The 18,405-nt window shown below is 44.1% G+C and overlaps 1 protein-coding gene across 4 annotated transcripts in view; it reads right to left on the bottom strand.

The window, feature by feature from the left end:
• The window catches only part of cpeb3 (cytoplasmic polyadenylation element binding protein 3), a 48,265-nt gene that overhangs the window by 20,893 nt on the left and 8,967 nt on the right, over positions 1–18,405 (bottom strand). For 2 of the 4 annotated variants that reach the window (XM_008280174.1, XM_008280175.1), the window contains exons 3-6: positions 11,343–11,399; positions 7,535–7,558; positions 5,713–5,880; positions 3,928–4,017 (exon numbers count right to left, since the gene is read on the bottom strand). In XM_008280174.1, the coding sequence (XP_008278396.1) occupies positions 3,928–4,017; positions 5,713–5,880; positions 7,535–7,558; positions 11,343–11,399 (339 nt within the window). The remainder of the gene's footprint in view (positions 1–3,927; positions 4,018–5,712; positions 5,881–7,534; positions 7,559–11,342; positions 11,400–18,405) is intronic. The other 2 variants (XM_008280177.1, XM_008280176.1) reach the window with 1 other exon arrangement.

Here is an 18,405-nt window from a genome sequence, read left to right as displayed (position 1 = left end):
GGCTGTGACTCTGTCTCAAAATGTAAAAATGACTGCTTGCTGACAGCAGAAGAAGAAGAAAAAGAAGAAGGAGAAGAGGAAGGACAAGAACAATAGAAGGGCTGGGCTGGATGGATGGATGTGGGGAGACACAAACATCTGCTCTCCCAAAAAACAAATACGGGGCCTTGAGGCTTTGAAGCAATCGGAGAGTCGTCAGTGATAGAGTGCAGAAGCGGTGAAATCAAGCGTCGCTAATCATCTCAATTTGAAGAAGTCACTCACTGGATATAATCCCACCACGAGGGCAAAGAGATAAATCAAGGCCTTGGTAATGCAGAAAGATGTAACACTGCGACTGCTGCCACTGCAGCACTTCTCTGCTGCCATCATTGCTGCATTCAGGAAGATGTGTAGAAATACGTATGGAAAATACAGACCACTGCTTTAAATGTACATTTTGCATCGTGCCATTATAAAATTGCTGATCGTGAACGGCTGTTGCCAAAAGAAAAACTTCGGCTGCAACCTTTTTGAAGGCTTCAAACAAGCCTGACACGCGGTTATTGCAGTATGACGCGAGCATTAGCATTTGCAGCAGTTTATAGCTCCCAGCGCTCAGGCTATTCCGTACAGACAACATTACTCTCCTCCTCCTTTTATCCTCAGCCACAGACAGAAATAGCTCCCTAACATTTCGAGCTCATCGCCAACAATAGTGACGACAGTGTTTAGGTGATAGGAGAGGGTGTGAGCGGCAGCACCATGGTGACCACAAGTTATTAGTCACACTCTTCTAAGGGGTGAGTTGACCAAAAACACAGCGTCAGATCAAACTGGGATGAGCCGCATTTTATTGTTCATGATAACACTGGTTTATTTTAAAAGCTGCTTTAAATATGAATTTTTTGGAAACTTGTGGGATGAAGCACAACGTTGATGCAGTTTAAAAAGGTTATATGGCAAATGTGTTCGCCAGCAGTTAGCTGCAGCTATTCACACGTGCTCGGACATAATGCAATGATTTGGAGTCATTTTTGTGGCACCCCGATGAATGCATGTGCAATATTTACTCTCCTTTTAGCTCTGGTTTTCCCTCCACCAACTCCCGAGGGACATATCTTTATCTGTACCAGCTTCCAGCCACTACATTTGTGATACAACAGAGATTTTTTTAACTGCTGCCTCTTGAAGCTGGAAATGAAGTTTACGAGAGAGGTGAAAGTAAAGCAAAGGTTGCAGGCCACAAAAAACCAAAGTGATGAACTAAGTATTGCTAAAATCTGCTATAGAGCTAAAGGGATTCTCAGAATCAGCTGATAACTCTTTGTCCTTGAATGACCTTCATCATACACCGAGTCTTTTGATCCATTGCTTCCACAAAAATGGTGAGAAATGCAGCTTTAATATGCTAACGTGATATTAAATGATATATATGATTATACTGAATTTCCCTTCTGGGATAAATAAAGTAATTTTCATTTCAAAGTTCCCATCTTCACCCCGTTGTAACAAGTTAATGTAAGTCTCACATGCCCCCAGATTGTGTATTTCAAGCTTCAGCTCAGAGTCCCACACAGATCCTTCATTCTGCCGCATCGATAATACTCCTGGTTTTAGGCCTGTTCCAGACACTGTCAGTATCTGCATCTCCTCTGTTCAGTGAGTGGCAGAGAGGAGCTCAGAGGAGGAGGAGGAACCAGATGGGGATGGTGCTGTGACATCGCAACAGGCTGCAAAACTGAATTCCTCCTGTAGAGACAGATTTTCTGACTTCTTTATGACAAAGAAAAAAAAGAAGGGCATGGTCTTTTGTGGTATTTTCTGAGTCTTGAGACACAAACCTATCTTCAAAAGCAATGAAGTTTTGCATAATATGGCGAGCAAGTAGCATTGTTGTTGGCTCTATGCATTAGTAGTGAGAAAGTGAGTGGCTTTGGTAATGCAGAAGTAGCTTTGTGAATACACAAAAAAAAATACAGACGCAGCAGAAGATGGTTACACCAATAAGCATTTTTTGGTACCTTAGGGACTGTAGAACAGATATTGTACCAGAGAGAGGACTGAATAATATGTTTTCTTAGTAAAAAAACAAAACAGCCCAGCATTTTTTCTAACATTGTCTTTAGAACCCGTCCCTGATGCTGAAAAAAAGCTGGAAACAAAGCACCCAAGATGGAGTGCCTTGATTTTTTCCAACGGTTCTCTGCACAGTGTTACATCGAGGAAGATGTCCCGGATCTTACTTTAGTGTTTCAGTAAACTTTACTGAAAACAGCAGTAAATTTCACTGTCAGCAATTATATGTGTATAAAGAATAAACACGGTATTTTCCTCTTTAAGGTGTACTTTTTATAACATAACAAAACAGAGTGAATTGTTCGTCCAAGATTCTGGCCTTCAATGTTCAGTGGGTGAATAAACAAAAATGGCATTATTGGTGTAACCATTTGATTTGATTTATTAATAAATCCCAGAGAGGAAAATTAAATAAGATATATAAACCTAAGTAAAAGCTAGAAGTCCCAGGAAACAACCACTGCTCACCAAAAACAAAACAAACATATTGTCAACAGAATTCTGCTTCAGACTCCCTATTTCATTGTATTAAGGTTTTCAAACAAGTTGCTTCATTGCCAAAGGGTCAAAACAGAAAAGTTGCAGAGAGACAGCAACACAGACGCAAACAACACAATGTGACCTGAAAAAAAAAACACATTGCGACGACAGAAGAACAAAGAGCACAACTTGTTCATCTTTGTCCCAATGCACCAAAAGAGCCTTACCCTGCCCCAACAGCCAGACTGAGCCACAACATGAGTCATCCCCAAAGCAAAACACTTTCATAACTGCACAGACACACACTGCCGGCAGTTTAATGTGAAGCAGGACGGAAAGTGACAGCTATCTTCCATTTGGTCAAGCTTGGAAGGACGTTTAACGCGAGAAGAGGTCGACGACCTCTTGACGCGAATCCCACATTTGTAAATCACTTGTTACACAGTTTGCACAGCACTCACACACACTCACACACACACACACATATACGTATATGTGCACTTGCTCTCAACCCTCAAGCCATTAGAGCTAGGAACTCTGTCACCAAGCATCTGTCCAAGCTCTCTTGCCAGTTAATATGGAGAGTGTGATATAAACAGGATATTTGAGCAGTTTCCCCTGGAGTTTTGGAATGGGGGGGTTTTAAATTAGAGTGAGAGATGAATTCTACACAGATCACTAGTCCCACATGTCTCCTCCCCTTACATGGCGGCGTCCTCCAGCTGCTGTAAGCTCATTCATTCCCCTAAAAGGATGCTGCATTTTTCCTCCTGGCTTTGGATATTAGTAGAGCCAAGCCTATTCAAAATAATCCTTCCAGGCTAAAAAAAAAAAAAAAAAAAAAGAGGGGAGGGGGGATGTTGAAAAATGAGAGTGGGGGGAAAAACTGGCAGAGATTTTTTGCAGGTCCTCCAGATGCAGCGTATTACCATCTGCCTATGGAATGTCAGTTATTTCCAGAGCGTCTTTAATAGCTTCCCTAATACGACACACTGCAGCTCCCCGGTCACAGGGAGTGATGTAGAGGCTTGGAGGAGGGCGGCGCTGCTCTGATCACCTGCCTGAAAACGACACCCGAGAGTCTGTGCAGAGAGGAGGAAAACTTTCACACTCCTCAGGTAGTCATTCGAGCAAACAGTTCTCAGGTCAAAGCTCCCGGTGGCCAGTTATAGAGTCATTATATCCTGTATGTATCGCTCCGTAAGAGGACTACGGGGGGGTTGCTCACATAAACAGACACCTCCAAGGTTGCTCAGCGTGAGCCACGAACTCTGGGTAATTTGACTCTTTGCAAAACTGCCGTGGCGACGCACCCGAGGTGATATTTATTGGTGTAGACTTTGATGTCCGATGGGAAAATACAGATAATGCTCTGAATCCTGCTGTTACCTTTAGGTGGGAAGTAGGATTTGCTCTCAGCTTTGTGGGGCCAGTCCACCACCAGGTGCCCGTAGCGACGAAAACTGTTGGTAATTTCATCTATAAATATAAAGCAAAGAGAAGAAAGAAAAAACAAAACAAAATGTCAAAGTGTTATTTTCACGACATTACAAAATTCAGTCATGTAATATGCATATGAAGGAATCTATGCAGAGCCACACTCCGCGCTGAGGAAGGCACGGTGTCTATTTTTTGCTGCAGCAGTGGCCACTGCATTAAACAGGAACACGGGCCGGGCACATTTAATCTGCAATGGGCTGACTTGTGCTGTGGAAACTCATGAATTTTTCAACCTGCTGAGGGCATGTATTGTGCATCAATTCAGTCGTACGTGACGCTTGTTCGAATGTGTAGACGCACAGGAAGTAAACATCCCATATGAACATTAAAATGCATCTTTGGCAAATTTTTTTAGTTTATTTTTAGCTTGTTAACATGGACATCTCTTGTTTTTTATATGCTTAAAGGCATATTGTGAGCAGCACATCCAGTCAGCGCCATGGCTCAGGATTTCCACTAAAACTGAACACAGACTCAGACTTCAAGTGCATCAAATCTAAGGAATCAATTTGTCATCTTGCAGGCTTTTCAAATCATTCTTCTTCTTCATAACTGATTCCCGATTTGAACAGGTACGGCTGAATTGCTCCAATATTACATCTTGACATTGTGTAGTAGTTTTATACTGTAGGTGAGCTGGTGTGCTTCAGCTGCAGTGAGTAAGGGGGGTAGGGACTTAATAGATCTTGCAGAGTAACATATAAGGCATTTTAAGGATGATCTTTATTGAGGAAAAATATCTAAATGTGTTATTTTGAAGCACAGAAATAGCTTTTCATGGGTTTTAATCAAAGACTGGAGAAGATCTTTAAACTCTTTGGTGCACAGATGCTAAAGTAAGGCAATGCAAGTGGCCAGAATATCGGCGTATCTGAAGTGGTTTCGTTTTTTTAAACTACTACGGTTCTTTGGCTCTGGTCTGATCACCAAATTACGTTTCATTGATGAACTGTATAGCAAAGCCAGTGTGGTATCCAACAGAACTTTACAATAGCTCAACTGTGGGTAACATTAGAGAAGGACTGTCCAGATGTCCTTGAAAGAAACACACTTATTTACTGTACTGCAGAGCTAGGTGATGAGATTTATACCTGTCTGTTTCATGTCTCTACAGTAGTTAGAAAACTACCACAATAACTGATTAGCTTAGCGAAACATGAAGACTGGAAACAGGAAAAAGCTGTTAGCCCGACTCTTTCCAAAAGTTGCTCATTCAAATGTTTGAAACCAACAGCTGGCAGTAGTTTCAAATTTCTGCACACATCTCAGAGCGGTATTAGTTTTTGATCTTTTATTAATCTCAGCAAGAAAGCACAAGTGACTTTCTTTATATGTCCCTTTAACTGTGACAAACTGCGTAAAGTAAATGTAAAAATCTCAAAATGTGCAGCCAATCCAGGCTTTTTCACAGGTATAACGTTTACAGAGTAGTGTGTAAATTTAATATCCTCAGAAAGGTGTGTCAAGGTGCCCTTAAGCGAGGCTCAAGTACGTCAGTGTAACCGTTAGTGGCGAACGGCCAAAAACACAGCCTGTACTGGGAGGCCTCCAACTGTGGAGCACTGTACAGCATGTATCAGTATGAATCTGCTGGGTGGTGCCGACAGAAAGAGCCTAAAGCTGAGCGAAACACATTTCTCCGCACGTGTCAAAGCAAAACAATCTTTCGTTTACCTTCATCTATGTCAGGGGGGAGGCCTCCGACGAAGACCTTCCTGGAGTAGCGCTCCATCCTCTCTCCGTTCTGACAGCGGGTCGGTGAGTTCAGGCCCGGAGTCAAGGAGGGGTCGCCGTGGCCGTCGTCGAGGAAGCCGTCTTCAAAGGGGAAGAGACAGGAACGACCTGGGAGGAGAGGAAGAGAAAAGGACACCAGGAATAGCAGGGGAAGACAGAGAGGTACGAGAGTGTGAAGCAAAAAAGGGAAGGAGGGTACGAAAGACAGAGTGAATTCAACACATATGGAAACTGTTATAGTAGCAACAGCAGTTTGGATATTGGAGATTACCATCATGAATGATTCTGACTACACCCCGTCTGCCAGCCTGTTTTTTTCCACCTCGTAGCACATCTATTCTGTCTCTTATGTGATGAAGACTTTATTTAAAATGTACAAGTGCAGATTTATATCTCAAGCTCTTGCAAATACATGACAAATCCATTAACAATTCCCTGTTCACAGTCTCATTTGGCCAATTGTAAATCTCTTATCTTTCTATACAAGTCCTTTTAAAGAACGCACACACATGACTAAAAAAAACAAACAAAATGTACGTGAACATAGGAATTTCTCTCACAGAGCCATGCAGGAAGAAGATCTTTCACGATGGCATGTGGGTGTAATGTCTGGCCGTCCACATACTTTGGCCATTGCGGATTTCACATCATAATCATGACATCATCGTGTTGACTCTGGAACTTGCTGGTGGCTGCCGCTCCTAATCATTATTACAGTGCCAGTCTTCCTGACCTTTAGACAGCATGCTGAACTGCAGCACATAATGAGAACGGAGGGACTGTTGATCAGCCAGCTATGAGCGCAGATTTCTCTCCCAGCTGCCAGCGAAAGAGCTACGGGAGGCTTCCACTTCTGCAGCTGAGCAATATTTTTTGTGTATTTTTGGACTGTGGTGCTACTTGTAATGTAATATGCATATTCTATTCGGTAGAATCACATTTTTCCCTCTTTCATTTCGACACAGAAAGAAATGCTGCAGTTTCTGTCTCCTATGTGTGTTCGTGTCAGCACCCGGGGAACACCTTTTGTTGAAAGCAATTTGATTCAGACATTATTCACTGCACCTCGTCGGCTTCACATACAACTGTAGCATACTATAATCCCCCCACCAAGCCCAGTGCTGCAGTGACCTTACAAATGTCACACAGCGGCTTTCCTCCTTGCTGAAGAAAGACAGAATTAGTTAACAAAAGCACATCAAATCAGAGATGAGCCATGTTGGAAGCACCCATCTTTGCCATCAAGATGATGAATCGCTTCTGAGTCAGCATCCTCTGTCAGGAAAACCTTCAAATCAATTTCAGAAGCACTTCAACCAAACCATGCTATAAGGTTTATTGTATGACTTGGTTGCAGCATCATGCTGCGGTTTAGACTCAGGAGCACGACGATATCCTTATTGGGCCAAATGTTGCGGATATTTGTTTTTTTTTTTTTTTAACAATATGATGCATTTGCAATACAACATTACAGGTAGACAACTGACTCAGAATAGAGAGAAAAGAAAATTGTCAGACGGATTTTTTTTCCTCTCACCATCAAGCAAAAACAAGATTCATTTGGACAGATTTGATGGACCCTTTGCCCCTTCCTGATTAAGTGCACAACATGGAAAACACTTTGTCTAAATTAATATGATTTCATTCAATCACAGCACAGATGAAAAGCAGATAGTGACACCACACTAAGACCCCCCTCAGCCTCGGAGAGAGACACGGCCGGCATGGCAAGCAGAACCCCAGAGAAAATGCCACACGTTACCTCTTCTGCGGCCATAGCTCCGGGCTGCTTGTCAGCACAGTGGGGGAGGGAGGGAGACACAAGGAGAGACAGAGGGTTGGGGCAGGAACAAGGATAGGAAAGAGATACAGAGACATGGGTTTTGTGGAAAAAAACCAAACCAGGAACATCTCTAAGGCAACAGTGAAACCACAGATGGCCACACCTAAGCTTCGGCAATGGGACGGTGATTATTACAGCCTGCACCAGCCCATGATAAACCTGCTGCACCTGCCTTGGCAACAGACGCATGCAGATGCTGCACGGCGGAGGGGAGGGGGGGGGCGCGACATGTGAGGTTTAGCCACGGAAATGGCTGAGATATTTAGCAGCATAATGCAACGCCCCATAACCGGAGATTGTAATCTCAGCTTAATGAACCTGCAATGGCTCCAGTTCCTGCTAATCTTCTGTGAATATTCACAAATGAGGCCATAAAGCAGAGTGCACGCAGGGCTGGAGGTACAGCAGGTTAGTCATTATCATGGCCTTGGTAAAATATTAAAAGTTGCTCTTTGGGCTCGTGTGGCAGGCCAGGTGCAAATGGAAACTTCCCACAGGATAAGGAGAGTGTGTGTGGACATGGCTGGCAGCCTTGGGCCTCTGAGGAGGGAGGATAACATGCAGAGAAGAGAGAGGGGCAGTGGAGGTCAGGCTATGGAGTCACGGACAAATTGATCGAAATCTATGGGAAGGCAAAAGGCCCGCACAGATCACCTGCATGCCCCAGCTGGTCACATTTACCAGTTCCAAATCTGTCTTATCTTTTTCATCACTCACGCTATAAAACAAAGATATTTGAAGACAATAGCTGCAGTGCACCGAACCGTAACCATTTCACAGGCTTCTCTTTGATATATAGCCATTAAAAAGGTCCATACTTATCACAGGTCATGCAGTGATAGTTAAGCTATCTCTACTCACTAAAGAATACTAGAAATGTGGTCAGGTTTTCATAGAGCTTTCAATAGCATCTCACAGGCTTTGTCCTTTATGCAAACACTTGCTATTAGCATGTTAAAATGTTCTTTTGTTTATTTAACCCAGAAAATGCTCACTAAGATTGATAATCTGTTTTACAGGAGCATCCCAGCAGCAGCACAAATTAATAGGTTACAGACATAAAGCAATTTAAACAAGGTATACATACAGATTAGGAGTACATTACAGTGTCATAAACTCATAAAAATATGTGTCACATGGGATGATGGTGAGTCAGTCGTAACGTGCACATCTGAATGCGTCTGCCTCCAAGTCATGTAAAGTCACCTTGTATTCATTGAGTGAAATTAGCTAAATAAGATTTGGACAATTTTGCAACTAATTTCAACAAAAGAGGGGCTGAGACACCTTTCCCCCCAGTTCAGAACAGACAGCATGAGTAAATCCTGGGAGTAAAGACAATAGCTTCTTGTACCTTTTGGTTGATAGACATCCATTAATATGAAGGAGGCAGACTGATAATAACTTGCAGTGAACATGCCATTGAGTCCACAAGTGGAAGTCCAACTTGTTTAACATGCAATGGGGGAGTAAGATGTTTAAGATTCGTAATAAACCCCAGTGTTTGGAGGCAGGCGTATGTTAGCACTGGGAGGAGGCATGCATGTATATGGCATCACCATAATCCAGCCCAAGCATGAAGGTAGTGCGACCAGCATCTTTTTAACCTCAAAAGATAGGCAAGACTTAGTTCTGAAAGGAAAACTTAATCTCCTTTTTATTTTTTATTCTTTTTAACCAGTTGCTGCATGTGAGGCATTAAAGCGTCATCAATTTTAATTCCTAAATGTTCAAACTATTTATTCTGCACCAAATTTCATCTCCTAACAAAGACTATGAAATGCATTGAAAAGCGCCGGAAAAAGCGACCAAACAGAGCACGGTTACATTTTTCTGCCATCCTACTGTTTCTGAGGTCAAAAACAAACTTTTACACTCAATGTAGCTCATGTTTTTTTTTTTTTTTTAAATGCAAAACAACAAATCTTGTTTCGGTATTGTGTTGAGTGTTTCACTAATCCCTGAAAAGTTCCCAAAAACATTTGAATCTTGCTGTGCTGCGAATTGAAAGCACAAAGGAGGCAAAATGTGGTTTAAGACAGTGCAAATGCCAACAAACAGCAGGAGGGGTAACTCAGCACTAAACAGACCCTCCTGCTACTCTGAACTCATCAGTCACAAAGCAGAGTCGTCGCCTCAAAAACCAATATGGGCCTTTGCATTGTGAGGGCCCTATTATGTGACTTGCCCGTCTGGCTTCTCTCAGGGAATATATTGTCTCTGAGCCTCTTCTGCCTTGCTATGTTTTCATTAAATAAAGATCTGGCTCTCCAATCCAAAAAACCTGGGCAGTCTCTCTGTAGCTTTGCCCTCTCACCGTCTGGCCTTGGCAGAAACAAAGTCACCTAGCAACCAGGGCCAAATGAAGAAAACGTTGCGCTGGGAAACCATCAGATGCCTCAGTAAGAGAGAATACAGCCCAAGGGAGAGGAGGAAGCAAAAAAGTGAGGGGTTAAGAATAAGTACAAACTTCAAACTGCGCGGTGACTGCAAGAGAGAGAAAATGTTTTAAAGGAAACTGGGTGATTCCTCTGGGCACGATGAGTTTGATGTCTCCTGCTCTGTTGTCTTCAAAGCCTCAGACACTTCTGCTAAACTGTCAAGTGAACAACACCAATAAATCTGGAAAGAGGACCTATGCTTACTGCTCTTCAGCCTTTCTTCTTCACTTCAAGTGCTAGCATCATTCGCAGAAAGTGGAGCTCTTAACAGGTTTTCACAGCAGGATGCCTCAAAGCTAATGGGACAAAATGAAGGAGAAACACTGAGTGAAACTCTTTAAAGTTGAAACCAAAGCTTTCCTGTCTACACACATCACAGGCTACAGCGCAGAGAGCCAGCTCTGACAGACTTGGAAGATCTGGACAGATCTGTGCTTGCCTGAGCGTAATCCCATGACACAACAGTTTAACATCAATCCGAGACACGTTCTCCGAGGATACAGATGATGAAAAGAACAAAATGGGGAAGAAGCACCAGTGTTGTCAAGACGTGACAGCAGAAACTGCTTCACCAAGAAAGTTTTTTTTAATGCGCAACATCCTTGCCTTTACCAATTTCTATACCCTGTAGGCTCACTGAACATGTCCAGAGAGGAAACTGGGGATTTGCTGATTTGGTTTGATCACCAGTCGGTTAAGACATCTTTGATGCTTTGCTGAGTTTTGGAGCAAAGATGAGAAACACAATTGTTTCTAAAAGAACCGGAGGACATGGCCCAAAAACGAATGCGTAAGATCCGAGAAAATCATGTCTCTAATCCCATCCAAAGGCAAATAAAGACCTCGCAGAAGGGCAAGGCCTGGCCTGGAACATTTTGTGGCATCAATGCAGCAGCATATGGCATAAAGACCTGATTTCCCTCTCTAGCTTGTCTCTTGTCACTGTTGGTCATCTACCGGCTGGTGGGACACTCAGGGGGAATAGTCTTACATGTTGGGGTATTTTTGGAGATGCTATTCACAGGCCAACTGTGCTTCCCGCAGGAGGTCTGTCCTGGGTTTACGGTGTCAGGGAATCCAGACCTTAGCACAGGGTAGGTAGTCGGGCCCAGCCCATACTAACATGGGCCCCTGTGGTGAGGCAACATGTTTATCATAGGGGACGCACGACAAAACGCTCCCCATTCGTCATCGTTTTTAAAACATAGAAGGTAGAAAGTGCAATAACACTTATTTGTAAAACTCAAGCAATCATGATTAATTCCTACAATGAAAATGTGACTTACTGTTCAACGGCATTATGTGGTCTGCTCCAGGATGATGAAAATTCAGGCCCATACGTCCTGTCAAAGAAAAAAAAAAAGACAAAAAAAAATTTTACAAAGGCGGGAAAACATGGAAATCGCTGATAAAAGTCAGCCTGTCGACAGACATTCATTTTAATCTTCCATTCTAATGTGTGCAAAGGGAAAATGCCAACCACGATGAACATGAAATGAATAAACAACAAATTTACTCAACGTGATACGAGGACAAACACAGACGACAGATGTGAAAAACGAGGTGGAAACACATTTCTTTGTTGTCACATATCTCATACGCACATACGCTCACACAAACAAAAGCAGCTACGAGGCTAGCCATTCAACAGAGCGGCTACGGTGACAATGTGCGCATGCTATAAGGGCCCATCTGCTGGCGTTTTCATGAAAAGAAGGCGGTGTAGGATGTCTAAACAGAAGATTTCCTGATTATCTCGGTTTCCATCATCCTACTTGTATAGAAACAACAAGAAGATAAGCTGATGCAGAAATACCCCACCTGGTTTAGGACAAATTATTGCTGCCTCAACGTCAACATCATTCACAGCGGCAGCCGCAGAGGCACGCCTTGTATGCCTAACTACTTAAAGTTAAGGCCCTCTGTCAAAATCCACCATCATCAGCTTTAGACTCAACACACAGCACGCAAGCAGCCCAGAGTCATTTAGGAAAGACAGAAGATGAAGCAACATTTTCACTCAGGTACATCTCACACATCGATATCTGGAAAACGCTCTTTATGAGTGTTCCTATCCACCCATGCAGAGTGTCGCTTCAGCGTTAACACTGGGGTGGTGTTGGGTTTAAAAGCTGACCGGGGCAACTGTAACAGGGTATCTTGCTTTACTGCTGCCGTACGTTTCCCCATATGTAATGTGGACTTTGAGAGACAGACAGGCTTTATGTTGCAAGCTGCTGTGGTGCAAACAAGACGGCACGTCAAAAGTTTCAAAATCTGGCCACAGAAGACAGATAGCAGGGACGGCGAGCGGGCCCCTTCCTGGCTCGCTAATAAGAGTGGAACTAGCAGTTAGACCTGGTTGAAAACCAGAGAGGCAGTGCAGGGGGAAGACAAGAGGGGCGGCCACCCTGCAGCTCCACAGATGTGGATTTCCACACTGCTCTCAGGCAGAATCCGGGCAACATTAGGGCTTAGGGGCAAACGGAGTGCAACTAGAAAGGGCTGCGCACACACATTTGCGTGTACATGTGACGTATAGATATGTGAGCCGGTGTAACATTCTTGACGCCGTTTCCAACTGATTGTCATGATGAAATAAATGCATTGTTGGCAAAGACTAAAACATCCAGCGCCGTGTTTTGACACTGAGGAGTGTTCTCAGTTCTCATATCTTCCACTGCTTTCTCTATCTCACCACTCTTACATCTGATAGTCAAGCAAGGCTGTGATCCAAGTTCAACAACCCCAAGGGATAGCCTCACAGTCGTGTATTGGTGAATGTGTGGGTGGTCTGTTTGCTAGTTCTCCAACCAACTTACAGGGTTTAAACCCAAATGTCTGACTGGCTAAAGTGTCCTTGACAGAGACTCGGCTTCAGAGCGGGTTCGTGCACTTTAACCCACCGCCGCCGCATTCGGCTGAGCAAAAAAAAAAGCAGATCAATAAACCACATTACCAAAGACAAGAGCACTGCATCGAACACAGTCGCAACCAAACCTGTGACTTTGCTGGTTGGAGGGCAAAACGTTGCAACAAAGACAAAGTTCTGTGCTCGCCTTTCTGTCTACATTAGTCTTTTTGGGTGACACGGGGGGGGGACAGTTGCCCCCCTGAAGCCTTAAAATAACTCTGGGCATGTGCCATCTGCTTCCCCCAGGAGCTGAGTGGCAGGGCCTGAGGGGCCCCTGAGTTGCTGCTGCTGCTGCTGCCACTGCTGTTCTGGTGACATTTCCTCACAGGGAGCATGAACTATTCTCAACCTCTCCCCTGATGGTCGCGCAGCAATGTGGCTGCTCAGGAAGAGACACGCCATCCACCTCCTCAGGCACAGATCCAACGGCAACTCCCCTCACACGCCTGACCCTGGACTATGACCTCACCGTGAGCGCTTTGGTAGAAATAGGTAAAGAGAAGAGGGCGGATCAGCTTGATAAAGCCAGCGAACATCAGTTTTAGGTCTGATGTTTTAATGTGGGTGCTCCGAAGAGGTCACTGTGGCACAAGGCCTCTAAGATGTTAGATCGGTCAAAAAACAGCCGCTGTATAACATCTGACATAGACAGTAACATCTTTTGATCAGCTTCTATAAATAACGGTGAAGGTGTAGGCGAAACTGATTTCTCTTTGCTTTTTTTGGCGTGAGGACAACCTGCCTCAAAGCACCACGCTCACCGCAAGAGCACCGTTTATTAAAGGCAGTGAGGTGAGCATAGACATCATGGTGAAGACGCATCAACAACGCTGTCTGTCAGCACAGAAACTACAAAAAAAGCCGTTCTGCAAGTTCCTAAGCACTTATATTTTCACTTGTGGCTAATAACCACCAACACTGACCCACGCACCTCGAGCTCCTCCCAACTGCTTTGGTCATGTTTTACTCCCTCTGGCACATATTTAAGCCCCTGGTAACACCTCTGGGAGAAAAGCCCAGCAGCAGATATGAGAGGGGAATGGGTGCGCCAACAGCAAGGTGTGGAAATGTTAGCCCTGATGAAAAAAAAAACACCTCAGCAGCAGGGTGCCCCAAAGCTGCAGTTCTTGCTGACAACTGCCAAAGAAATCTTCAATTACCACCACTACACTAGCAAAAAAGAAGTGAAAAAAAAAAAAAGACAATACCCACTGGGGGGTATGAGGTCTGCACACAGCCAACACATGACTGGAAAGATTTAGAGGGACGGATGTTTCTGTGAGAACACCTAGTGAGTTATTTTATGTGTCTCTGATAGTCAGGATGTCCTACTTCTTCCACTTCACAGCAGCTTTACCCGAAAACTCTCAACAAGACGATAACAATGGAGCAAAAGTTCCTTTAACTATTAAGCCATCGCGTATATAACTGTATAAAATGATATTACGCACTAAAACAAATGGTTCTGGCACATTTCTGTCAAACTGCTTCTCACTGTCGTTTAATGTTTCACACAATTATAAAACCATGAAGCGCCTGTCAAATAATATAGAGCGTTTTTAGCATCCCGTTAACCACGACACCACTTGGCAGTGACAGTGATTCTTTAAACAACATTTCATAGTTTGCGAGATCTGGACAAACCGTAACTTTCATAGAAAAAAAAACAAGCCCGGACTTGTTTTGCTCCCTGGACTGGATTAACTCGGTCATGCTTGCAGGAGTCATGAATTTTCCACCATAACAAAACACGGCCATCTGACTGTGCGGTTTACTGGAGGTGGGTGCGATGTAACCTTTAACACAGCCAATAAACACATCATCTTATCTCTATAAAGTCATTACTGGCTGTTTAAAGTACAGGGACATCCCTCTGCATCTGAAAGCACCTCATGGGTTGTTAACTGGAGGGGTTGAAAAGTTTAAGAGGTCAAACGTTTGCCCAACCAAGTATTGGCCTTTAAACGAAGGTTGAGCTGATGCTACCCCTCCCTGTAGCTGAATCAAAAAAAAAGTCCACATACATGAGCCTGTTTCAAACAAATGTGACATTAACTAAAGCCTCTGTCGTTGAAGCTTTACCCCAAACCTCCCTGAAGTCCTTCATAGCACAACTTCACCTTAAGCAGTGACAGAAAGCGAGGCATCGGCGCTCTGTCGTTGCAAAGGTTTCAGGAAAAGTTGACACCCACTTTTTCCTATTATTGAAGCACGCTGCAGAATGAAACCGTTACTCATCTGACCTGCGCTGTGCTTGAAATTCATGTTTTCCATTGACCAGTGCTGTTGTCAACAAGTGCACAGAGTCCTCCTCCCTCGACTGCTTTAGTCAGTCGTAGCTTATTATACAACAACATAGCACCAATTAATCAATTAACATAAGATAGAGTTAAATAATTAGCAGATCTTTAAAAATGGTCACTTTACAGAACAAAATAGGAGACAATTTAATCAACTGGCGATTTTTTAAGCATAGTTTTCCTACACTGTGACTTTTTGGGAAGTACGCTTTCTTGCTTTCTTGACAAGAGTGTATATTCTAAATATAAGGCCACAGCCTAGAGACAGTTAGCTTATTTAGCACCAGCACCTGGCCAAGAAACAGCACCCCGCACAAAACCACATCTAACTGTTTTTCCCTGCTTCTAGTTTTTCTGCTCAACAAAGCTAATCAGCAGCTGGCTGTTGCTTCACATTCACTGTCCATCAGTTTCTACATTCCTCTTGGCAAGAAAGCCAATAAGCACAATTACCAAAGTGCTGAACTATTCCTTTTAATTAATTAATGGAAAAAAGTAGCCCATTAAGAAAATAAACACAGCTTACAGCTCAACTCTGGGGCTTTAAAAAAAAAAAAAACAAGTCTTCTAAAAGCTGCACTCTCACACACACACAGACACAATGCAAATCGTAGCTGACGCATGAGTAAGATCATGTGAGTCAGACCAGCTGAGGCAATCTACATGTGTGTGTGCTCTCAGGGAGACGCTGTGGGTGGGGTGGGATCCACACACACAGCTTCCACCAGGACTAAAGGGACTTATTAACACTTCTCAGTGTCTCAAGTGGTTAGTGACAACATCTAGACATTGTGTGTTTGTGTGTGTGTGTGTGTGTGGGGAGTGGCCGCGTGCTGCAGACACGCTATCTGTTGAGTCGTCTTGTCCGTAGATGACGACGAGTGGCAGTCTGAGAGGAGAGTGTCTGAGGTGAGAGCGCTTTGCATGGAATGTCAGAGCTGATTTGCATGTCAGCAACAATTTGGATGTGTGTATCCTGTGTGTGTGTGTGTGTGTGAGACGCTAGCCGGGGCAGCTGCTGTCAAACCGGTGGGGTTTTTCCAGGCCAAAGGGAGAATCTTTGGTGTGTGTTTTTGAGCTCAGCTGACCCCGAACAGACACTCCATCCAGACGAGCGCCACTGCTGCAGAAAGGTGGCCGATTGTTCAGAAGTCCCCGCGGCCCTGCTCCCCTCAACCACGAGTAACGAGTTCTGATGAAGTTTGAAAGATTGTTGGAATAAAGTGTCTCCCTCACAGACAACACACGCTCTCTTTGAAGTTGACTCTTCTCCAAACAAGCGCTCCGAACAAAAAAAAAAAAATTGGCTGATTCGAGATGGCCTCGCCCTCTTCCCCGTCTTAACAGAGAGAGGAGGGTGTGGGTCACCTCGTACTCTCTTTAGAAGACCCACCGATTCTTATTCGAGTCACAGTACAAGTGTTTTTCTTCTTTAAAAACACACACACACACAGACAGGGACTCATAAAACAGTCGAGGAAAAACAACTATTCCAGGCACAATGAGAAGTATGCGAGAAATGTCTGTGATGGGATAGATGTGGGCGGGACCCATTCAGTTGGGAATGTAAAACTGGGCCTACTGGGTTAATCAGTTTTGACTGGTGGTTCTCAGCTGGTGAGCAGAATCCCTGAAGTGAGATGCCACACTAACTTCACCAGCAACGGAAAGACAAAGACGAGTTGAGATTTACTGAGGAAGTCTGTAAATTAGCATCCAGTGAGATAAGAGACTGCTTATGGATAAAATCTGCAACGCTATCGTGGATATTTTCTTCAGTTTTAATAATCCTCTCGCTTTGCTCACCAGAAAGCTTGATCAGGTTCAACGGGTTGCACCTGTCCAGTCGACAATGCCAAACTAAGTCGAAAGCAACCTTGAACCGCGGCGCTGATCCTCTGTGTGACGGTGCATCGGCCTCCTCATACCAAAAACCTGCACCCAGCCTGGTTCTTGACCTTTTACTCACCACCGGCTTCTGACAAGTCCGGTGTTGTGCTCGCTGACAGCCATTTACCCGAAACTGGAGACTCTATTGACTAATCAGAGCTCACCAAGCGTGTTTAACACCGTCTTCGTCATTCGAGAAATATTATGTGTCAGAATAATCGGATGACATCAGTGCAGTCAGGTCCTGCAAGTCAGGTTAAAAAAATGCTTATTGTATTTTTACATAAAGAAATAATAAAGACAGCAAATGCCACCACAGCTCAGTGTCAAATGAAAATGGCGTTGCCGGGATGGATAGGTGGCTCACAACTGACTGGTTACGGCCGAACAAAACAAAACGCAATCTCCTTCCTAACAGGAAGCCACAGCACAATATCAGGCTGTTGAATGGAGTGAAACAAACGCCAATTCAGTTGGCATGTCAGGCAAACACGAACCTGACCCTGCCTGACAATCCAGCTGGTACTGCCAAATTCGAGAGCCAAAGTTAGATTTTTGCCACATTTTCTCATGAGCTTTCCCCGTTCCCTCTGGGCTTTACACTTCTGCTCGCAACAAATGGCACACAAGGATGCAGACAAATGGCACAGAGAGGGAAACAGAGAAATTTCCTAATTAATTACTTTAGTAAACGCCAAAACTCAAAGCTTTGGGCGAAGAAATGGCTGTCGTAATTAGTCACAAATATCTCCTCTATGTACAGTGTTTGTATACAGTTCAGTACTGTAGCAGCATGTCGATGTACTGCAGAGTACGAGGTTCTAAAAGTTCTAAAATACGTCCTGAGCTAAAAAAAAAAAAGCACCATCGGCCACAGTTTTTGCACTGGATTACCCAGCAGACAGGGCCGGCCGAGGCACAGGGCCCTCTTCAGACAGTGAGTAGGTATGTTTGCAGGGTGGAGCTGCTCTGTGATCGGCACGGTAGCTTACTGCAGCCCCACGCTGTCTACATGATGATACGAGGGGTAAACAACAGATCCAGAAATGCGCACCAATGGTCATGCACCGCCCTCCCTGACTTTTCTCCTACCTCCCCGAGCACTTTGACAAACAATCGTGACGGAAGCTCTGCAGGACGTTACGGCACCTTCCCAGTGAACTTAAGCCCGGGCCGCGATGATCGCTCAGCTGTAACAATGCACGCTCAGATTGGGAAAACAGACTTGATGCATGGGAAAACGAC

This window comes from Stegastes partitus, unplaced genomic scaffold, assembly GCF_000690725.1.
Source record: "Stegastes partitus isolate 25-593 unplaced genomic scaffold, Stegastes_partitus-1.0.2 Scaffold184, whole genome shotgun sequence".
NCBI classification, from domain to species: domain Eukaryota; kingdom Metazoa; phylum Chordata; class Actinopteri; family Pomacentridae; genus Stegastes; species Stegastes partitus.
This window is presented reverse-complemented; position numbering and strand designations above follow the sequence as displayed.